Genomic DNA, 18,412 nt, shown 5'->3' with positions numbered 1-18,412 from the left:
CACACGTGTTGCTCTGGTAGGTTTCGTGCCGTGGCAAAGGCGCTGTGTGGGCGGTTTTGCGTTAGTCACCGTGTCTTGTTGCGCTGTGTTACCTGCACCGTGCTCTGCCGGATGTTGCGCGAGCGTGCGCGAAACCACGCGCAGCGCAGCGTGGTTTCGCAAAAGATGTAAACAAGAGAGGAGGGTGGCACAAAAGGCGGAGCATCGCGATGAGCAACGCCAACTTCCGGCTTCACTTTTGCTTCACAAAGAGTGACGTCAGGGCCTCTCCTTAGTTTCCTTCCTCCGTGAGGTGTTGCCTCTTTGCCGCCTCGCAGGCCTGCTGGGTCGCCCAGAGTTGGTCGTCAAGGTTGGGGCTACGCAGGGCAGCGTGCCATCTCGACGATTTCGATTTAGGGTTTGAATTTTGTTCAGAAGATTTTCAAATATCCGAGTTTGAAAAAAATAGAAGCACGGTGTTGACAAATTCATAGCTCTGCGTCAAGAACAGGTGTCACGGTTTTGTAAAAGCCATCTATTAGATCATTCAAAGCGGACAAATTCGATGTCATTTTACATCTTGCGTGAATTTGTTACGTGGTTTACAAGGCTTCCGCAAAAGCTGTATTTCCATATTACTAAATTTTTCGATATTCATGTGTAACATACCAATTTCGTCCGCTTTAGATGTGCTATTAGATGCAACTCGCAGAACTGTATTATGATTTTTTGTTGTTGAGTTAGTTGTAAACTTGACAGTTTCGGTTCTTGAAAATGTTCAATTTTTGCCTATTTTTAATAATAAAATTGACAACCTAACTCAAAAATTGAAAACGAACAGTGATAGATTATAAGTTTTTCTTTTAAATGCAACAAACCTCGTCAAATTTGGTGCAGTGGTTGCCGAGAAAAACGAATTCTCCCTTTACATATATTTAGATGGGAGCACCCGAGCTATAGCTTCCTCCAGGCGACACAAGAACTCCAGGTAGTTGAAATTAATCCGAGGTGCCCACTTTAGCGTGCCTCAGGATGATATCATTGTTTTGACCGGTAAAACTCCGGAATTTAATGTTGTAAAGCATTGGGGAAATTATTTGAAGTTCGTAATTGGAGTGTAGAAATAACCTAAAGGGAAATGAAACGCCAAAGAGAAGCAGCTTGCCGCCAGTGGGAGCTGAACCCACAACCTCTGCATTATCCATGCATTGGACAACCAATTGTGCTACAGCGGCAGCGGCTGTTCCCATGTCCACATGCATGGGTATATATTATATGTGTACAACACATAACCCTGGGAGTGTTAGCCAGTGCCACCCAAGGCCACAAGAGCAGATGCGGAACATTCTTTTTGACCCATGGCATCATATAGTACGTGACCTATATCCTAATCTAACCTAATCCCGTTATCCGATAGAAACCGCTCATCGCGACTAAAATTTTTATATCAATTAGTTAAGCGGCACTATAAAGTCGACGTTAGCGAATGGATTACATTTTCTTCCGGTTATTCGACACGCCAAAGACATGAACTAACAATAACACCTTTTCGTTCTCATAATGATTCTTTCAAGTATTCATTTTTTCCACGAACAGTCAGAGACTGGAATAATCTCAGCAGGTGTATCGTTCAAGCAGACTCTTTGTCAACTTTCGCATCCCTTCTTGATGGCTGAAACATAATTGGTTATATTATAGTGACTGTCTATATGATTTATACGTTGAGTGTTCGTCTATTTCATTTGCACATTTGATAAATGTTTTGCTTAATGTTTCTTTTATTCTTTCTTGATTGTGACCTAAGCATGTACATATATTTCGTTTGCCATTATGTTGTATTTTCTCATGTATTGTAACCCACCCTGCTAAAATCCCGGTGGGGATTGCAGTATCAATAAATAAAAAAAAAACTACGAGGAGCAAGTAGCTGACCCATAAGCCCTCGTATGCTACCTGAAGGCAGCAAACCCGCCAGAGTCGGGACTCTCGCTAGGCGATTGACGAGAAGAGGCACCGAAGGGCACGATTTTTGTTAGCCACAGATCTGCACGGCAACTCTGTTCTTATTCTCAAGGTTACCAACGATTACAGAAATCTCATGTACATGCTTTACTGGAAGGCGAGCTTTTGGAAATGCAAATGCACTGGGAATGCATCACACACGCTGCTGTAAGTTCAACAGCTGCTCCGTTTACTTGGGAAGCAGCATAGACTTTTCGACATGGCCGAAATGTATCCCTGGCAGAATGCACTTAAGCATTTATTAACAAACCCACAATAAGGTCCAAGCGCCATTCATCTGTTAACTGTTTATTTACCACCAAATTTTTGATGGACTTTCCTGAGTAAACAAGCTGCATTTGGGCTGAATACGTTGCTTCCAAGGAAGGATATTTTGGGTTGTACCACTTTTAATGGCAGTCTTCAGGTTTCGGTCTTATTAAATATTTTGGCATGCTGGAAAGGGAACAAAAAGAACAGTGCCGACAACGTTTAGAGGTGTAATATGCCCTAGAGCTATCAGCCCACCGATTCCTTGCCAAAATGCCTTTTCAGAGCATCACAAACCAAAGGGAGCTTCTGCTAATGTGAAGCTAATACTCCTGCAATGAAGGACAAAACACAGGAAGTAGCTGCCCTAGGCTGGACAGGCAACTTCAGCCTTTGCTAGATGCACAGAAAAAGCTACAAACACAAATTTCACAATCACGAGAAAACATATTTGTGAGTGCTAAAGAAGCTTCAGAGCCATAAATACAGCAAACACGAGAATATATTAGCAAATTAAGTACTACGTCATCAGTAAAAATGATGAACCAAACGCTCCACACAGCACTATTACGGCAACTCGCTATCGTCGTGCTGGCCATGCCGGTGAAGCGGGTGTTTTCCACCCAAAACAACATCAGGGAAATAACCAAGTCACCAGGTGGCAAAAAGTCAGCACAGTTAGCAGGAACTATTTTAGCAGCAGGACTGAAATTCATTAACAAAGTGTGAATGGGCCTGTAAGCTGCACTTTGATTTTTGCCACAGCAGCAATGGGTGATGTCTAAAGCTCCCTTTGTTCACGGAAGTCGCTGTACATGCAATCATGACTACGGAGAACAGAGGTTACAAGCATGTCACCCTTGTATGTGCCCAACGTCAAGACTCAACACATTTCTGCACAGTTTGCTTTGGTTCGACGACAGTTCGGCACATCTAGGGAAGTTTGTTGTGCCAGCGAAACTGCAACCCTACTGATGCAGCACAGCACCAACCTCTTTCAGTTTGAAAACACCGCATACATGTGCACAAAGAGGACACTACACAATGTGACCTGCACACAGTCCCGCAAAGACCGGTGTCAGTGTAAGCAAACACCACACTTGTCCACCTGAACATCAATAGACAAACTAAGCCGTGGGCACCAAAGCTTGGCATAACACAGTAATTTTTGCTAAGGTTTGTAAAAGCTATCCTATTTGCATGGCAAGTCAGACAGAGTTAAGTTCAACCAATGTAGACGTGTGTCCTGTCGTCTGCTGATAAATACGATGCTTTCAGTTATCCAAGCTCAGTCATGTCGGACAGCAACATTGCTAAGCCCAAACTTCTCTGGATTAGTCCTCGAATTGTCTCACCGGAAAGCTGACAACATGCCAGCAACGTGCACACTGCTTAGTGGGTCGCTCTACCAAAGACGGGCACAGGCCACTTATCTGCTTGACCAAATACAGAATCCTGGACACAACCTGAAGCCTTCAATGGCAGCTACAATCTTCTCATAAGTGCGCGAACGGCATTGACATATCAATTCCAAGAGTGTTCAACGACAAAAAGCAATGTGTTCATTTTCGACATGCTGACACTTTACAAGGGTGTACACGTCCGTATGCCCAGGCTGTAGATGCCTTCTCAGAGGTGCTCATACACACACACACACACACATACACACACTGACACACGAGGTTTTGGTAGGCTTTCGTCAAACTGTCCACTTAAAACGGGCATGTTTATGGCTCTAAGTGAGTTCTCACAACTGTCTGTATTGTCTGAGGCAGCTGGCTATTGCAGTTGACTTGTTCCACTTCACTTAGCTGCCACAGCATACGAGTCTCGTAAGCAACTGGGGGGTTCTTTTTTTACTGGCAACCTTGATATTATTGGTTGGAGTTTTCGGTACGAAATCTAATCTCAGTACGAAAATCTTCTATCAGAGCTTATAACATAGAGTCCAAGGCATTCGGATGCGGTGGGAAGTCTCATTAGTAAAACATGCTTCAGCTGTGCCAAGCTGAATCGACGACTACCTTGGAAGTCAGTGTTTCCATTTCAACAGTCTTTTTTTTCGTTCACCGGTGATCTCTTCTTAGCACTCATCACCGATGGGCTTAGAGGTTTTCCCAGGGGACAAGCACTCGTGTCATGAAAATCGTCACTGTGCTAGTCCGAGAGGTTCTCGGTGGCAAATTCTGACGGCGGCCGCTTGGCTACTGATGTGTTTTCGAGGATGATCGACTCCTCGCCGAGCACGGAACACAGCTCCCGGAGACGGCTCTCCATCTGCGGTACGCCCGCCAGCTGTGCCTCCAGGTTCTCCTTCTCCTCGCGTAGTGAAAGGCGCGTCGACGTGTCCAACAGCTCGAGCCGCCAGCCACCCTCACCGTCAAACTGGAGAAGGTGCGTGTGGAACTTCCTGCATGGTAGCATGGCGCCAAAAAACCATGAGTAACAGCCTGATGGATTAGTCTTCCGATTAATCAATGAATGCTTTAGTCATCATTAATTTTGTTTTATTGTGATGAATCGGGTGGGGTCACGTGAGAAAAATCAGGCAAGCGTCAGTACTGAGGTCCATCCCCGCATTACTTGTTCATCAGTAAGGACGGGAACTGCAGACCAAGTTTTCCGACTAAGGTGGCCATATGCTTGCATGTCTCTTAGGAGGCAGGCACCATAAACCTATCAAAAATGTGTGCGCATTCAATTTCGGGATGGGCTAGAATCGGGCAAATACTACACTGACAAATGAATCAGCAGTGTGCTTTGGCATTTTTTTCTGCCTCTTGCTTAAGTCAAACAGCCAGTTAATGAAATCAAATTCATCGGTCTCGTCAAGGTCGAATTAATGAGAGTCGATTGCATAACAAAGGCATTTTCTAGTTCGATTCAGATTTTGAGGCTTTGCTTTTTTTGTGCACAAATGTACACGCGGCACCTCAAGGGGCTACTCGAAGGACTCCATATGTGCAGTGGATGCACATTACCTCCCTTGAACATTCCCTGGAAGAAAAGCTACAGTGAAAAAGCACTTATGGCTGTCATGTTATAAATTGACCAACCTGGCAACTACAAGCAGCGCATCATGGACGACATATTTTACAAATCTCTCACACGGAATCTGCCATAAGATGGGCCTACCTATGTTTATTCAATTTCTTTTCTTTATTATGCCATGCAGCAACTTGGGCAAAGCAATAAAGTGGAAAAAATTTGTGCAGGAACCATTGACAATGATTGCCAAAGCAAGAGAATAGCCAAACGCTTTCATAAAGCTATTCGGTTTATTAAAGGAATGATGCACTCTACGGTGCATCTTTGTTGTAAGTGAAGATATTTTAAGTAGTGTTAACTGTTTCATCACACAATGCTGTAGAGAACGAAACCGTTAACCAGTACATCTGTGGCGGTAGTATAGGTGGGCAGCACGTGTGCCTCGATAAGCTACAACAGTTGGCATTTGGCAACGAACACACCCTGCAAGTCGGTTTCACGAGTACACGCATCAGCGCCTTTTTTGCCGGTGGTGAAAGTCCAACCTCCTCCGATCACCGACCAAGAAAACGGGCAAAAGAGCCAAAGAAAGCTATTCACTTTCAAAAATGAGGAACTCACCATAACGACGGCCTGTGTGTGATGGTAAGCAGGGAAATGCCGTAGTCCTTGGCCGCCTGGTATATCTGGCTCTCGACGTCTATCGACACTGCACTGGTGCATTCATCGAGCAGCGCAAACTGGGGCCTGCAGGGAACAAAAGCGCATGACATCATGCTAAAGGCCAAAATTAATCAAAGGTAACTTATTATTGACATGTAAGCAGCGCGTAGCTACAAGGCCATCCGTACAGGTTCCTTTAAAAGAAAGCTTCAGAAATAACCTACTATGCATTGTTCTCCCTAAAGCGCAATAAGGAACAGACGAGCACCATCTGTCAAAGAAATATATGTCTGGGCCAAGCAATCAAAGGTGACACGGTTGCCTTTCCACGGTAGTTGCTCTACCAACTCTTCTAACACACCTACCAACCTTTATAATGTCATTGTAAATGTCATGTAATGTCATTGTCCAATTTTTAGAGCTTGTTTGGGATTGTGGTGTTGACATTATTAATTTTACTAGTATTTTTCATATGCATCCCAGTTTATGACAAAGATACAGTTGCCAACCAATTTTGTTTCAGACCTGCTCATTAGGCGGAGCTACCCACAGCAGCCGCTACCCTCTCTGAACCAATGCGAACAACTCAAACTTTGGTGACCGTTATGTCAATACCCCGAAAATGAAATTGGGCACTTTCATTTGCCAGTGGCCCAAACCCTTACAGCTGCGCCTACAAAGCAGAGTGCTTGTTTGCAGTGTTCCTACAGAACAAAGTTTGTGAATCTTTATATAAACAGTCTTAACAATAAGTAATGTACAAATTCTTCTATTCTTTACCATATTGCTGTATTTTCTGGCTTCAACTAGTACGTTTCATTTTACATTAAGGTTGGCAAGTCTGTAGGAAAGAAACTAGTAAGGGGTAGAACTAGAGCACATAAAGTCAACATTGAAGCATGGGAGCACCGATTAATGAAATGACTGCAGTGTAATAACATCAAAGTCGAGGAACTTTCATAAAATGGAGAGCTGGTAACCATGACAGAGCCTACATCGACAGCCGAGACTACTCAAGAGGGCTTATCATCACTCTAAAATGGTAACGTACCTATGGTAGAACAGGCGAGCCATGCCCATCCGCTGCTTCTCGCCACCCGAGAGAATGTCTTTCCAGTCCCCAATTGCATCCCAGCCTGCAAACGGCAAGAAGGGAAAGGCAATGAATTGCGAAGCTCGTAAATATATTTTCACACGCAAGACTGCGTGGAAGCCAAATTGAATCCTTACAACGCTGCGTTACTACAACCTTGTCTAAGGTATAAGAGTGTGCTAGTGGCTTGGCGACATTAGTGTAGCCTTGCTGTGGTAAATGCTGGTAGTTCCACAATGTAACTTCGCATCAAAGACTTTGGTTTCCCTGAATCATAAAGAAGTCAATTTCCTTATGCGCTGACTTCAAAGGAAAATAAGTTTTGCTCTGCTGCTGTTCTGTTTCCTTCTTTTTCTGCTGTGTCTCGTGCAGATGAAGGGTCCTGCGACATGGCAAGGCTTGATAGCGACGGGTAATCTCCGCTTAATTATTTTCTTTGTAACCATTTCACTTGCAAATAGTGCTCTCTGTGTGTGTATTCCTATTCTTTTGTGTTGTGCGAATCTTCACGATTTCCATCAGCAAGTATGCCGTACCAACTCGCCAAATGTTCAATTTTAGCAACTTTCAAATGACTCCACAGCAAACGCCAAACAAGTTGTTAATAATGGTACTTTGGCAGCCACACAGCAATAAAGCATTTACATTTATCTGTACAGGCTGAACTTATTCACAGCTGTTGGGCTAAATCTTAGTGTTCTTTACTGAAACAGTCAACCAGCACTCGCAATGAAACCAAAGTGTCCCTGTAAAACACAACATTTGGCACTTAAGAGGAAGCTTTAGCATGGGCCCAACTCTGACCTACCTATTTAAGTTAATGTAAAAGCAGAAATGCTTTTCTGAGATAACCACTGGGCTGATATTAATAAAATTTGGTGCAATTAAGAGAGAAAGTAAGATTCTAGTAATTGCTCGAAGCAAAGTTTTGATTTAGAGCTTGAGCTTTTTTACGAAGATTGCCAAAAATGGGAAGTCTGAAAAAAATATAAGCACGAAATTTACAAGCCTGTAACTCGGCATTAAGAAGAGATATTGCAGTTCCATAAACTGCATCCATTAGAACATTGAAAGCAAACAACATTGACATATTTATTTACATCTCGCATGAATTCATTACAATGCCTACAAGGGTTTTGCAAAAGTCCTACTAGCATATTAGTGGTGTATTTAGCAACCATGTGTAATACATCAATTTTGTCTGCTTTAGATGTACTATTAGATTCAATTCACAGGATTGTGATATCATTTTTCATTACTGAGTTAGAGTTGTAAACTTGATGGTTCCGTTTTCTGAAAATCTGCAATATCTAACCATTTTTATTAAATGATTGCCGGCCTAGACGAAAATTTTACTTCAATCTTAACTTTTTCTTTTAAATGAAACAAAGGTAATCAGATTTGGTGCAGTGGTTGCCGAGAAAAACGATTTCTCCTTTTCCATGTATGTATTTATATAGGATCCCCATCTTGAACACAATGCCAGATGCTATCTCAGTCCTGCAATTAGTTGGTTATAAATGGTAAAGTGGGTCCTTAGGGGGCAGTAAGGGGTTATATTACTGCAAACACAATATTAACACACCGCAGCTATCATCGCAGTCCTGACTGTTACAGTCATACTCAATTTCACAACCCCTCCCAGGGGTAATATCACACTGATTCATTTAATTTTTTTCTTCTTCTTGCCTTTCATCATTGGCTCAAACGCAGCCGTTGTAATGCTGGGTTTGGCTGCCGGGCAGGATGGGTGATAACAAAATGAAAAAAATTAAAGCAGCCACGGCACCAGATCTATGAGCTTGAATTATGTATCGCATGTTAAACCGTACACGTCCCACAGCAATGTGGCAAAACTTGAATGCATTTGGAGCAGTGGAAAATTTGTATCTAAATTACTTTTATGTTACAGTTGAAGCATACAGAAGTCTGGCTGCACAGTTCAACCTCACTTCTCAAATGTAACGAAGTTCATTCAGCCCGGTCAATGGTTTCATACGCGTGGTTTCATTTTTGCACGCGCGTCCATCTTGGCGGCAACGGAGATCACTTTCTGCAGGTGTTCTCAGGCTTGTGCCGTTTTTGTCGCATGAGAAAAAGAACTGCGAGCACAGCGCAATCAATGGTGACACACTTTCCGTGGCACTGAGTGCCAGAGCCTGCGGAGTGAGGAGAGTCTGGCACGGTTTTGGAATGTTTTGGAGCGTAACCGCACTGGCGCCTCTACTCTCAGCTACGATGATAAAGTGAGAACAGCTGGATGACCCCGTCATGGTTCATTTAAGTACCGCATTATAACAATTATGATTTCTGTGAAATAATCGTACCTTCTTCTCTGACAATGATGTGCTGCAGGTGAACAATCTTGAGGATGCCCTCAAGGTCGCCATCATTGAAACCACGGTTCCTCATGTCCTCCAGGGTGTCTGGGTAGATCACCTGGTCCCGCAGGGTGCCCAGAGCCATGTACGGCCTGCGGCAAGTCGCAGAAGCATGGCGAGCAGTGATGAAGTCATCCACTTAGCACAGATCTCGATACTAGCACAGGCTGAGAGATAACGATCCCCAAAATTGGCTAATAAAGAATCACTCCCCCCCCCCCCCCAGATTATGAGGTTGGGCACCTCAAAGCCACACACCACAGGGACGCCATAGCGGTGGCATTCGGAATAATGTCGACATGGGATTCTTTAATGCACACCTCAATCTAAATACACAAATATTCTTGCATTCTGCCTCCATTGAGGACTGAACCCGTAAACATCATAACCACTGAGCTATTACAGTGCTATAACGCCTAACCCATCATGTATATATATACACACACACTACACTTAGCTTGATGCCTCAAAATTATGGTTTAAGCACGGGAAAGTTAGCATAGAAGTTGGCATAGCCTAAAGCGGAGTTTTCGATATACTAGAACAGGTTCTTGGTTGTGGGTAGTTCAGCAGAGCTATTACTAATTAATTACTGGACTATGATTAGGTTTTAATCAAATAATATTTCACAGTTTTCGTTTGCAAACTGATTCATGGCCAGAAATAAAAGTTATGAAGTTGTTTAAATTTTCATTGATGTGGAACTGTGAGCTCAATGCAATACAGTTCAGTCAATATACACAATAGTCACAAGGGAGCAAAAGAACCGAGGGCACAATGCAATGGCGACACCCTTTCTGTGAAGCTGAGGAGTGCAGCTGACAACCTGTGGAGTGAGGAGAGTCCAGCATGGTTGTGGAACGTTTCGGAGCTGAAGTGGACCACAATGACATCACACAGTCAACAGTCTACCCACCGTACCGTCTTGTCTACCACTGAACTTGTTGTAGACATATTCTGTAAATGTATTTTACATTCATCCTTGTTGCCATATTTTGCCAAAATTTCATTGCTTGCAGCTGATGATACTGATAATGATACTGATAAGCCTTCATGGCAGCATGATGCAATCCTAATATTTTAGCCCCAGATGCTTTCTACAAAGGCAGAAAGAGGTCCGCCTAACAGCTGTCACAACAAAGTGGGCAGGCCAAACTGGTTAAATAAAATGACTAATTCACTGCGTGTCTGAGTCGACAACATATACAGCCAAACCTTTATGTGATGAACAATCAGTTATTAAAAAGAAAACCTAGGAATTAGTTGGCCGTGCATTATTTCAGAGAGTATCCTATACAGCTACAACAAAACTACAAATGTGGTATCCTACGCAGTATCGGTCATAGTGAAGCAAATTTTTGTGCGCATGTGGCCCAAATGACGTATTCTGGAAGCAAGAGCAACTTGGAATGCCACAATCCGAATGGACATGCACGTCTGGGCCAGCGGCTTGGCCCAGCTGACCCGCAGCCAGCAAACCAACATGCCAATCCTGTGTGTTCACATGAAACCCCTTGGTTACATATTAACAGTGGTGCACAGTACACGTTTGTAATTAATTGCAGTTCATGTGCCAAAACAAGCTGCTGATAAGCCACCAAATTGACAGGAGACCCTTTGCAGGCCTGTTGGAGGCATCAGTCTTGCATTTCTTTCGAATAGGTTCAATCACGAATGTGTGGTTTTGTTTTTTCAGCAATATGAAAGCCTATGCCTATAAAAAATATCGAATATCATGAGGTTATTTCGGTGTGAGATGCAACGTCATTAAAACATTGTTCAACTATAAATGCATTCTGTGTTGCAATTTCTTCAAGCTTTATGCACACTATAACCACTCATTTTTTGGGGCACTGTCCAAATAATCCGTTGCTCTGAGTGATAATTAAAAGACACTTCCCAAATGGACAAGCAACAATCTGTGACAGCAGGCACACCTCTGGGGAATGTAGAACATCTGCTTGTTTGGCGGCCTCTGCAGCTGCCCGTTGTAGAGCGGCCAGAGACCGCTGAGGATGCGGAAGAGTGAGCTCTTGCCGCAGCCATTGGGACCCGTAATGAGGAGATGCATTTCTTGCGTCATCTGCAGACAAGCGTGAACAAATCACTCCAAACCAGCTACCATTAACATGACATGCTGAATGTAGCATTCCCTGAATATAATGTAAATAGAATCAAGCAGGGGCCACATTCGTGTACAAGCCACTTACTTCATTCAACATGCTTACTCGATTTTTTTAAATGCGACTGATAATGACAAGTGTGCATCATGCTTCAAGATCCCAGAAGTACTAGAAGTGTGAAATAGTACTGAAAGAGCATGAGTACTGAAAGTGCACAACAGTAGCTACTGATGTATTACCAGGAGCAATCAAACTTGGTCGTCCGCCAAGAAACAACTGGTACCATTTCTAACCAGCAAAGTGTAATCAGATCCTCAAATTCAAACCAGTCAGACCAACAGTTCTTTTGGCTGGATGAAGGCATAAAATAGAAAGTGCTTAATTACAAGGTGACAAAGCGGGAATAGGCTTGTAAAAACAAGACTGTGAACAAGACTTCATGCAAGGATGCACAGAGCAGTAGAATAGCAGCTAGGCTTACCGTGAAAGTGAGACTTGGAACGACAACGTCACAGTTGGGTGTGACTATGGGCACATTCTCGAGGACGATGATGCCATTCCTCTCGATCACAGTTCCTGCACATTTGAAGCAAACACGCACGATACATAATCTAGTGGGTGAACAGTATTTAAGGTCGTTGCTTTATGGCTTAACATTTTCTTTCCCCAAAAAGTTATCAGCAAGCCACTTATCGGTAATGCTCTGGGGACAAGATGTATCAGGAAATTTGGCACAAGAGTGTTAGGCAGTGTTTCAAAAATATTTGCGAGTAGGAGAACGTCTTCTAACATGATGAATCAGGACGATTGTGATATAGAGTCAGAGCTTTTTTAGACTCCGTGCAGATGGTCTGAAAGTTAGCAATGATAGCTGAGTAAATTAAGAGCCAAAGGTATTGTAATCACAGTAGCAGAATCTTCCAATGTTGTAACTAATGAAGAATGATCAGCACTAAACATTTCCTTAACACATTTGTTTCTGTGGCACACTTTAAAAATTTGTATACATAAGCAACAATGCAGTTAGTAATGAATCCAAGAGACAGTGTGCACTGTTTTCTGCAGTGACAACAGGCATAACTTTTACATCAGCATTTATGTGTGCATACGGCAAAAACTGAGAAGTAACTAAGAAGTGATAATTAAGCAGTAACAACAGTTAACACCAGCTTTTGCTCGCATGCACATTTGGGAACAAATCTCTGCAAACCGCAGGTGCCATGAATTTTTTTATAATGCAGCCTAGGCCTGCAGGTTGAAAGCAAGGGGGTACAACGTAGGTGTGCCTGTTTGATCAATGTAATTCATTGAGTCAATTTCATGCTGCACAACTATGCTAGAACAAGTCAAAATTTTTTGCTGATGCTATGGTTTCTAATACTTTTGCTCCTGACTGTAGATGTTATGCTAGTATGCACACATTAGTGGACACTGTTTAAACCTATCTCCGTAAATTAACATGAACTTTGGCAGGTTACATCAGTGGTGTTATCATTATCGCTGAAGTAGTACACAAACAAATATAACTGCACACACCGACAGGACTAGCACTAGCACTGTTCAGATTATATTGACAGAATGAACGAAAATACAGATGGATGCAAAAAAAACTGCTTAGGAAAGTTGATACAAATAGGCATAAGCCACAGTACACATGCACCTCATGTATAGTCGGCATCAAACGTTTACAGACCATGCAATTAGAGGAGCTAGGTATTTTTGCAGCTTGGGCATGTCACTTGGTATTTGGATTTCCATCCTGTACTAAGTAGTACATAAGCAAACAACAATGCTGTTCGTGACAGTACTGTTGTCCAGCAGGAGGTCCGTGACAGTTTTACGTGCAACACACTGATGAGGCACCCTTTTTTAGACATCAGAATGCTAAGACCCTACAAAAATGCACTTTCATACACAGCTGACATTTTACAGGAAGTCTGATGAATGCAACAAAAAAACCTGTGTGGAATCAGAAAAGGCAAGCTACTTGAAATGGAAAACATGTTCATCATTGTACTGACCCTTAATCTCAGGCATGCCATCTTTGAAGGTGAGAGCCTTAAGGCCAAAGGTCTTTTTGGAGCAGCCATCACTGTTGATGGCCAGAGTACGCTTGTAGCGGCACTCGCTGACGTCCTCAAAGACGGAGAGCATCTTGGAAACTCGTCCTGTGTAGCCTGCCAACTCAGTGATCTGTAGAGAAACCGTATGAAGAACAGCGTGGTCAAATCCTCAGAATAAGAGAAAGAATACAGATATTTACGGAATTACATCTTTGCAACTGACAGCAAAGGGTACAGCAGTAACAGCATAACAATGAAAAACACTAGAATGTCCACAAAGATAGCAGCACACAGAAGACAAAGAGACAAGAAAACAAAATATGAATGCCTTGAGCACTGATGGACAGCACTCGTGGTGTTCGTTTTTCATTTTCTTGTGTCCTCGTCTTCCCTGCACTGCAGCCTTAGTATATCAAAACAACTAGCCCATCAACTTGCACTAAAATGTCACAAAATCCTATATACTTCCATCTCACTATGCATTACAGTCAATCATTGACATTAGTGAACATGGATATGATTAACTATCGTTATTAAAAGGGTAGGTGCACTTGCGATTCAGTGGGTGGTACGCAGGCTCAACTTCAAGGTTGTCACCGAGCATGATCACACACAAATTTCGTTTTGCTGTGATGTTTCACAGCACTGCACTTCACACTGCCATGAAGCCACTCTGCACTTCAGCAGAAAGCAAAGGGAGGGACTCGTTGAAACTCAGCATGCAACACAACATTGTTTATAGCGCTCTGCTTTGCGTGCCAACAGTGATGCCAAAAAGTTTTTACAAAGATTCAGATGCTGTTGAGAGCAGTTATTCACTCAGGCATTACCTGCAGACTTTTCTTGTTTTCTCGCAAAATTCTTCAAGTGCCCTTATCCACAGTACTCATTTGACCCACACATGGCCAATGACAACCTGGAAGCTGAAATAAAGCGGCAGTGCACTGACTATGGCCACCATCCTTGCCACCCTCTCTGCCTCACCTCAACCTCCCTCTTCGCATGCGATTGTATGCTTCAATGAGGTCAGCGTGAGGTCAGGCACCTTGAGTAAGGCTAACAAAACATGCAGGAAAGTCTGCTCACAGTATTTTGCGTGTTCAGAAGCAACTTATATGCTTGAAAACACGGTAATTAATGCACTTAATATATCAGCAGGTTGACATTGTCGATTCATGGTAGGAAAAGTGGGGCATGCTAAACAAGGTCACACGAGCAATGAAAAGGATATCTTAGAACAACCAAAAACTTGCTCAATTTATCTATCTACATGTATGGATGTCCAGTACATAGAGGAGGCTGTAGTTCAGTATTTCATTTTTTTTTCTAGTTTTGATTCTTTTCAATACCTTTAATAACGTTGGTAGAGAGGGACACTACCAACACCACTTGAACTAGAGACTACTCGATCCACACAGGCGGGCGCTACCCTCTTTAGAATGTAGTTGGCCCCCTACTGACCAAAGTATGGTGCCACTTGTCTAGAAAAATGATTGTTTTACCACAGACCATGCTAGCTCCCCACCTCCCCACATCACGTGATCTTGCCGGTGGTACTCGACCCCGTGCATGGATAGGCCGCATTGCCAGTAACCAACACTTCAGGTTTTCTCACCTCCTTGTACGAAGACATAAGCCTTTCAGTGGCATCTCCTCCGGCAATCAAAATATTCTTGGCCGTCGTGATGAACTGAGTCCTCGTGCTCACACCGTCATCATTCTGGAATGTCTCCTCTGCAAAAGATAAGAAAGCCACAGCGAAGCTCAGTTGCAGTGCTATGGCTAATTTCAGAAGGTAGACTAGATCAGATTTACTTGCAAAAGAGAGAGAGAGTAAATATTTATATTGTTGCTAGAGGCTTATTTGCAGAAATAGGTAAGGAGAAGGGAGATTGGGCTAAACATGGCTCCACCAAAGTGTTCAAGAAATGTTTTTTTTTTACTACGGGTGTTCACGGAAGGAATGGAAAAAGCTTTGTCCAGCGACGACACAAAGGAGGCATTGTGGAAGGATTTTACATTCCTCGTTGAAGCCCCAGTAACGCAAAATACACAAAAATGCACAAAAACAGGCGCACATTGGCATGGCATGGCATTCTTTTCAAACCATGTCTGCATCTACTCAAAAGAAAAGGGTGCGATATAAGTGAAGAAAACGGACGCCCAGCTCTTCTCAAGGTATGGACCACTTTAGGGTTGAGGATTGGGCGAGTTGGTATTGCATTCTGAAGCTGGTACAGCGCAACATAGCAAGAAACAAGCTGAGCCAGCCAGATGAAGGAACACAGCGCTGACTTCAGTGCTCTTCAAGCCAGCGCTCTGTTCCTTCACTTGGCCGGTTTGGTTTGTTTCTCCGTTTCTATGTTGCGCTGTACCAGCTTTAGGATGGCCCATTTTCCTATAGCACAAGTGTGCTTTGCGAACACAGCTGAACTTCATACTCCTATTTAGCGTCCCAGTGATATTCGTGGAAAACTGAAGTTTCCCGGGAAAAAAAAAAATCGTGCGGATATCTCACGCACTGTGGGAAATCGCTGTAAGCGAAGCTTCGGTAAACCGGGAAAACGAAACTACGCATCTCGATCGATAAGAGACGCGCAGTATAGACTTCGGCAAACGAGCGTGCCCCGCAATCGCCGGCCAAGGTGTCAAACGAACGCAACGCAGCGCCCCCACCGCGGCCAGACGCCACAAAACTCTTCGGCGAGAGCCAGTGGCGTAGCTAGGTTGTCTGGCACCCGGGGCCCTTAGCTCTTCTGTCAACCGCCGCCCCCCCCCCCCCCCCCGGTTGTGGTCGAGGAAGGCGAGGACAATTTTTGGGTGACTTCGGACGTATATGACACCCCCCCCCCCCTTCTGGCCCCGTGCACCCGGGGCCCACGGCCCCCCCTGTTGCTACGCCACTGGCGAGAGCACGTGCTTTCGTCTCGCGGAAACGGACGCGCACGTGCTCTCTCACGCGAACGTGCTACGAGAAGTGACGCACGCGCCAATCGTCTTAAGGTGGCGTGGTCACGAGAAAAAAAAAGAAAAGCACGCGTGCAACTGTGGCCTAACGGCTAGAGCATCGGGCTGTCGTGTCGCGAGACCTAAGTTATAGCTCCCACCATTGGACACGTATTTGCTTTTACGTTGTGCTCGAGCGACTCGGTACGTACGACAGCGGCTGCAGGCAGCCGCGGTCGGCAAACCCTGGGAGGGTTCGCCAAAGAAAGCTTCGCTTTGAAATGTATGCACCGAAAGACGGGCACTTGACTGTCAAGGAAAGCGAGCGCCCAGCTGCATGGTGTTGCATTCCTTCCTACGCGCTGCAGCCTTTGGCAAACTTTCCCTATTTGATCAGCTCCTATCTGCGAGAGCATAAAGCTCCCTCCGTTGCTCAAGCCGTTGTGTCGTCACAGCGGTTCGCATGAGTTGCCCGTGACGGGTGGGCACGTGGCATTGCGTCAGCCTTCTATCGCAACGTGCCCGTCGTGAAAACGTTGGAAGGAAAAGTCGGGCCACCGTTACATCACTGAGTGGGGGGGGGGGGGGAAGCAGTTTGCGCACGTTTACTTCTGCGCTACCTTCTGGGCCATGCAAAAAGAGTCACGTCAAATATTCCAACCTCAACACCTGCAGTGCGGTTCCACACACACACACACACACACACACACACACACACACACACACACACACACACACACACACACACACACACACACACACACACACACACACACACACACACACACACACACACACACACACACACACACACACACACACACACACACACACACACACACACACACACACACACACACACACACACACACACACACACACACACACACACACACACACACACACACACACACACACACACACACACACACACACACACACACACACACACACACACACACACACACACACACACACACACACACACACACACACACACACACACACACACACACACACACACACACACACACACACACACACACACACACACACACACACACACACACACACACACACACACACACACACACACACACACACACACACACACACACACACACACACACACACACCTCTCGTACGACTTGAACAAGATGGCGGACTTCGGCCTGGAATCGCGGTTAAAGCGACAACGACCGGTGACATCATTCCCGACGCCCTCCGTTTCCCGCCCCGTCCAAAAAACGCTTGAGAAATGCGCGCCTCGATCAGCTTTTATCGGTACTACCGTAGCGGGAACGTGGCCACCTTGGTTAGGGCAAGTTAGTGGTGTTTGAGAAAGCCTGCTTACGTAATATTGCGCCGGCGGCGTGCAGTGTATCGCCTACCGCGATCTCCGGGGCAACGACCAACAAAAAGCTGCATTCGCACGCGACCACGTTCGTAGTGCGTCCTACATTGTCGCTTGACTCGAAGCCAGGACTAAACTGGCCGATATCGTCGCTACTGCAGCGCAGTAACGCGTTTTCAAGGAGCCAAACGGGCGGCGGAAGCCGTGAACGACGCACGGTTCGGACAGACGCCGGGGGAGGGGTTCAGAGGTGTGTGTGTAGTGATTTTTGAAGGAGAGAGAGAGAGAGAAGTGCAGTGCCGTAACTGTTTCTCAGAGGAGGACACTTCAACAGCACTGCACAGGGAAAGGGGAGTGGGGAGAAAAAAGATAAGGGAGAGAAGGAAAGGAGGGCGGAAGAAAATAAGAAGGTTGAAGAAGCAATGCGGGGCTTACAGCCGCGCTCTCAGCTGCGTGTCAGAACAAAAGTCAAGTAGGGCAGGAAGCACTTTCTTGACAATGGAAGGGTGGGCTGCCGGAAAGGTTCAGAGGCCAGGGGAGAGGTAACCGCA

The 18,412-nt window shown here is 44.7% G+C and overlaps 1 protein-coding gene across 1 annotated transcript in view; it reads right to left on the bottom strand.

Moving 5' to 3' along the window:
- Positions 1–2,273: 2,273 nt before the first annotated feature.
- The window catches only part of Abcd1 (ATP binding cassette subfamily D), a 113,226-nt gene continuing 97,087 nt past the window's right edge, over positions 2,274–18,412 (bottom strand). Inside the window, exons 3-10 of the mRNA XM_070540107.1 lie at positions 15,177–15,295; positions 13,520–13,691; positions 11,980–12,074; positions 11,313–11,458; positions 9,322–9,467; positions 6,953–7,037; positions 5,860–5,985; positions 2,274–4,660 (exon numbers count right to left, since the gene is read on the bottom strand). Coding sequence (XP_070396208.1) covers positions 4,408–4,660; positions 5,860–5,985; positions 6,953–7,037; positions 9,322–9,467; positions 11,313–11,458; positions 11,980–12,074; positions 13,520–13,691; positions 15,177–15,295 — 1,142 coding nt within the window. The 3' untranslated portion in view covers positions 2,274–4,407. The remainder of the gene's footprint in view (positions 4,661–5,859; positions 5,986–6,952; positions 7,038–9,321; positions 9,468–11,312; positions 11,459–11,979; positions 12,075–13,519; positions 13,692–15,176; positions 15,296–18,412) is intronic.

The sequence above is a fragment of the Dermacentor albipictus genome, chromosome 6, assembly GCF_038994185.2.
Source record: "Dermacentor albipictus isolate Rhodes 1998 colony chromosome 6, USDA_Dalb.pri_finalv2, whole genome shotgun sequence".
In the NCBI taxonomy this organism is placed as follows: domain Eukaryota; kingdom Metazoa; phylum Arthropoda; class Arachnida; order Ixodida; family Ixodidae; genus Dermacentor; species Dermacentor albipictus.
The sequence above is the reverse complement of the archived record's forward strand: the minus strand, read 5'-3'. Positions and strand labels throughout refer to the sequence as shown.